Source organism: Osmia lignaria, unplaced genomic scaffold (assembly GCF_051020975.1).
Source record: "Osmia lignaria lignaria isolate PbOS001 unplaced genomic scaffold, iyOsmLign1 scaffold0005, whole genome shotgun sequence".
NCBI classification, from domain to species: Eukaryota; Metazoa; Arthropoda; class Insecta; order Hymenoptera; family Megachilidae; genus Osmia; species Osmia lignaria.
In genome coordinates this window covers 8,054-13,882 of record NW_027478162.1, presented here as the reverse complement: position 1 = coordinate 13,882, position 5,829 = coordinate 8,054, and the positions used below count along the sequence as shown (strand labels likewise).

The following is a 5,829-nucleotide window of genomic DNA, read 5'->3' as shown; positions in this document are numbered from 1 at the left end:
TAGGGTTAGGGTTAGGGTTAGGTTAGGGTTAGGTTAGGGTTAGGTTAGGGTTAGGTTAGGTTAGGTTAGGGTTAGGGTTAGGTTAGGGTTAGGTTAGGTTAGGGTTAGGTTAGGTTAGGGTTAGGGTTAGGTTAGGGTTAGGTTAGGGTTAGGGTTAGGGTTAGGGTTAGGGTTAGGGTTAGGGTTAGGGTTAGGGTTAGGGTTAGGGTTAGGTTAGGGTTAGGGTTAGGGTTAGGTTAGGGTTAGGTTAGGTTAGGTTAGGTTAGGTTAGGGTTAGGTTGAGTCCGGTCGCGATCGTGGAGGAGTGTGGACGTGCCTCGGCATCGCTCCTGGAAATTTTTCGAAGAAATTTTTAATTCGGATATAATTTGGTCAATTTGTAGTTCATAAGCATCTAGAGGTGGAAAAATTAAATAATTTAATAAATACCTATTAGTTTATAAAGTTTTCATAACTTATTTTGGAATATTAAGATGTGTAAACATTAGTAACCTCTTGAGTTTGAAGCAAGAAATTGAAAAATTGAAAAGAAACGGACAGATTAACAGAAAAAGGTAAGTGGCTGCAATATACTAATTGTTTAAACTAAAACAAAGGTTTTGAGATATATTTTAAATGGTAATAATTACTAATAAATATTTACTTAAGTTAAATTTACCTAAACGGTAGGAACGTCCCAAGAAGTGTCGCACAGATAAAAAAATTTACAATTTCACAAAATATATGGAGCATAGGCAAAAATGGAATGTTTAAACAAATAACGGGAAGTAGAATAGAGGTACAACCGATAAAATGCTTTAGCTTAAACAAATTCTAGAAGCAAACTAGTTAAAATTCTGTAAAAGTTGAAAAATTTCTCAAAAGGATATCAACTAGTGGAAAATTAATAAATAGATTAAATTACATTCTTTCTTAATACTTTAAACAGAAATAAATAACTTAGGGGTGGATAGGATAAACTTGACAGGAGGAAAAGCATAGAAATACCTTAAAAATACTAAGGAAATGGGAAAGAGTGGTTAAAAGGTTACAAAACCTGTCATGATATCTAGTTCAAAGGCCTAAATTAAAACATACGTTTTATGATAAAAAAAGGACTAAATACTCTTAACTGATATATACGCAAAGGTAAACAGGGGGGGATGTTCACAAATAATTCGACAATAAAGACAATATAAATAAATTCCACCAAATATAAGTAACGGCTCAACAGGTGTTGTACTGCAAGTTACCAAAATATATAACTCTTATAAAATATAGGTTTATACCGAATTGTTTAACAAATAGTCCTATGCTAAATATAGTGTATCAGTTATACTGTGACACAGATAAAATAAATTTGAAGTGTCAAAGAATAACTGGAAGTTAAAGTATAAAGGGTTACGCGATAACTTCAAAAACAGGATATAATAGATAAAATAAAAATTGTATATGCAAATATATAGTAAAAGAGTGATAATAAACCTGTTAGCAACCCATATTTAATTTAAAAACAGAGATGATTAAAATATAAATAAATCTAGAGGTAAAGAAAAATTTTAGGTTAATAGGTTATGAAACCTGCCAACATATAAAGGACAAAGATGCCCAATTATTATATACCTTTATCTATTAAACTATAAACCCTAGGAACAGGCATAAATACGTAAATCGACAAGAGAAGGTGTGCACTGCTGAATAAATTATCAAAAACTATAAATAATAAATCTATGTCAGATATTAAATGACTTATAACGTAGTATAGGGAAAAATTAGTAAAACTATGAAATATTTTGAGTACACAGGTAAATTCGAAAGATTAAGTATACAATAATAGGTGAAAGTAAAGTACATTTTATAAAAACTACAATATTACTCAAATTTTAGCATGCTCCAAGTAAAACTGGTAACTTGAATGAAAATGTTAAGGTAGGATACCTCTGTATTGACAGTCCAGAAATTGGTATAATTATTTTCACTCAGTTCAAGTTCTACGGTATGAAATTAATTCTAGGAGTAGATTAAATAAATAATAGAGAACCGATAACAACACTAAGCCAGTGCGCTGTCAACAGATCAGCGCAAATACCGAGGGCATTGACATACAGCCTTATATGTTCCAGCTTAAGCTAGCTATATATATTCCCTACGTCGAAACAGGCTATCTTCCTTGCCAAGGATTTTTTAGGAGTAGTTAATGCTTAAAACAACTATAAAAGTTTAAAATATGCAATGAAAATAGCACTAGCAAGGTAGGTCACAGTAACTCCTGAAATAATAAAACTTATGATACCATTACTAAAGAGCGTAGAAAAAGTACTGATATGACCAAATGATCAACATATGAGAAACCGTAGAAATTGTGGTGGGAAAGTATAATAGTTATGTTATAAGCATCGGAAACACCACAGCGTTCAGACTATAAAATATATAAAATATAAATATGCTTGAGGATAACAGACGTGTAAATAAGATCATTACTAAATTATATAGCCAAACCTAGACCTACGTAGGATGAAATAGCTAATTAAGAAACCTAAATTACCTAAATATTATAGATAACTGTATATAGGACATAGTTATGATAAATCTGGTAAAATAAAATACTATACGTCATCAAACATGTTAAGGGACTGACAATACTAGTCTTTTAAGCAATTACCCAAGTCTTTCTATTAAGTTACATAGTTTATAAACAAATTAAGAAATAATATAAGAAATCAGGAGCCGCCCTACTCTTTGTATTGATAAGACACCACAACAAAAATTAATAAATTAGCAAAAACTTAACATGCAAGGAAGCCCTTGAAATAAATATAAGGAGTGCATACTGAGAAGATCCGAGGTAGACAAGACCAGATTATTAAATTAATATATATATTCCAACTAAGAAATAAACTCCTCAACAGTAACATACCAAAAGCACAGAAAAGACACTCACTATATTCCACATGATGATGATATAAAATAAAATAAATTTAACTATAAGGCACTACACTCGAATTTTGAATATCAACTTATTTAAATATTTAACCCACAATCAGAGCAACACATGTCAAATAAAGTAGATACACAAATCAAATGTCTGGGTAGTAATTAAGATAAACTAATCGACGCATTTAACCACGCACGTCACTACGCAAGAAATTAAAAGTGAATGAATACTGCGTAATAGCGACATGCGACGCTAATTACGATAGAATGGAAATTATCTGCACACAGCACAACACGGAATTATTTCAAGGCGTACGAAAATATATTACCGCAAATAAAGACACTGATAAAGAGCATTAATCAAAAGAAAAGACAGATATTACGATTTATAAGTAACACGTGTGCGGTGCATCGCGCAAATAGTAACGCCGCCATGTTAAAACTCTTAACAATGAATGGGCCCTTGACAAGTAGTGAGGGGTTCAACCATGTAAAAGAAAAACAAACAAGAGAGTAAAATATTGAAATAAGGTGTATCAAACAAATTCTGTTATGAAAATTTCTTACTCCACGATTAAATTGAGCGATCCGGACCCGTCTTTTAATACACACATCCCATCCTTTCCCCCTTTTTCCTGTTTTCCTTATTCCTACCCTTTTCCCAACCGAAACCGACAGCTAGTCCCAGCTTAAGGTGTGAGGCACCGTGCCGATGGGCTCGTGGCTACAGGGACGTAAATTGTGTAGCCGCAAACGGTCCCTCGGGGGCACCGGCCGTCCCCCCCGAGTATTTAGGCTTATTCAGACAAGGCGGCTCTGCCTGAATGGACGTTTATTTCCGACCAGCTCGTGGGACCCTAATGGAATCATTTATTAAACCAAACAACAAAAACATAAAATCACAAAAAAATAAAACCGGACAGGAACAATATACGACGACTATTGGCAAGAAAGAGGACATGATTAAACCTAACGATAGGAAAGTACGAGACGATGTATACAAAGTAATTGTAGGAGAAGGCACAGAAAAAATAGAGAGAGTAAAAATAACGGATGATATTAAACTTAATAAAACGAACAAAGTCTTTGATTTCAAATCCGCGTTTCGACCGACTAGGACACTGTCTAGAAGCCCGACCAGAAAGAGCGGCGAGATTACAGCCGATGTAGATTTAACCGGGGACGAAGACGAAAATGTGTTCTCAGATACAAGTTCGGCCATGGGAAACATGCCGAAAACCGATGATAGCAATAAGCAAAAAGAGAGCGAAACGGAAAAAGAAAGCAAGAATGTAGGGGGCCTGAATGCTGCATTGATGGCGATAGACCAAATACTTGGGATGGTTAAAAGCTCAAACGATTTAGTAAATAACTACCTACTTAAAATCGCTGAGGGTAGTTCAATGGTCGCCCAAATAAGTTCTGATATGGGGGTAAACCTTATTAAAACCAGGGATTTGATCAAAGAGGCGATAATATCATACAAAGAGGAAAAATCAAAACAGGAGGAATACACGAAGAGAGAAGAAAAAAGAACAATACAGATACTAGAAAGTCTAGATAAGATAGGAAAAAGACAAAATATCCTTGATACAAGAAACGAGATCACGGAGAATTTAAACAAGAGGAAGAACGTGACGCCTCCTGAAATGGAAGCGACGATAAAAAGGACACGTACTACAAATAAAGAAACGAGGAGTAAACCCATGATTAGAAGCATACAAATCATCAAAAACAGTGAGGGTGCCTCCTCGGATTCAGATTGGGAAACGGTGGGAACCAAAAGAAGGAAACAGCCAAATGAGAAAATAAAAAACCTAAACACAGGAAATAACACAACACCGTATAATGATACAAATAGAAAACGTAGTATAACTACAGCCGTCAAGAGAAATGAGGCTATAGCTATTAGCGTGAACAAAGAGATGACATATGCACAAGCTACAAAGAAATTAAAAGAAAAAATGGGTAACAATGTAGAAGGAGTTAAAAGAATAAGGCACACGAGAACCGGGGATATCTTAATAGAATTTGATAGAGAGACTGATAGCACCGATTTTCATAATAAAGTAAAGTCTGTTATGGGCGAAGATGCCAAAGTAAGAAGACTGGTGCCTAAGGTCACTATCGAGGTACTGGATATTGATCCGGGAGCAGATAAGGATGAGATTGTAGAATGTATTTCGATAAGTACAGGAGTTGAAAAGGATAGCATTAAATGCAAAAATATAAGGAGTTCGTTTGCAGGAACACAAACTGCGATTATAGAGGGTCCAGGTGGCATAGGAAAATTACTTATCGAAAATAGAATTAAGATCGGGTGGGTTTATTGTAGAGTTAGACTACTGCCGAGCATTATCAGATGCTTCAAATGCCATAATTTCGGGCATTTAGCAACAAGATGTGCGGCAGTTGAAGGAGAGGCTGTTGTATGCAGGAGATGTGGCGAAAACTCGCACGCTATGTCGGAATGCAAGGCCGAGAAGGCGAGTTGCAGATTATGTGCGCAGAAGGGAATTGTAGGTAGCGAATTAAACCATATCGCAGGCTCATTAAGGTGTAGACAATATAAGGAAGCAATAAGCGGAGCAATTAGGGTAAACAAAATTCAGTCTTAAACTATTGCAAATAAACCTAAATAAGTGTAAACTAGCGCAGGATTTACTCGAGAAAACGGTAAATTCCCTAAATCCGGATATAGTGCTAATTACGGAACAAAATAGGAACAAAAGTAATTGGTTTAGCGATAGTAAAGGAGATGCTGCGATATGGGTGACGAACCAGGGCGCACAGAAAGGTCAAACTATTAATATGGTGAAACAAGGGATAGGCATGGTGGCTATAAATTTCAACAATTTTTTAATTATTAGTGAATATATTTCGCCTAACATCGACAGTAATACGGTAGATGATAGG

The 5,829-nt window shown here is 35.1% G+C and overlaps 1 protein-coding gene across 1 annotated transcript; it reads left to right on the top strand.

Moving 5' to 3' along the window:
* Positions 1-265: 265 nt before the first annotated feature.
* LOC143306261 (uncharacterized) lies at positions 266-5,531 on the top strand. Its single transcript, XM_076693048.1, has 2 exons — positions 266-1,784; positions 1,867-5,531. The coding sequence occupies exon 2, from the start codon at positions 3,738-3,740 to the stop codon at positions 5,529-5,531; it is 1,794 nt and encodes a 597-aa protein (XP_076549163.1). The 5' UTR covers positions 266-1,784; positions 1,867-3,737.
* The last annotated feature ends 298 nt before the right edge of the window (positions 5,532-5,829 follow it).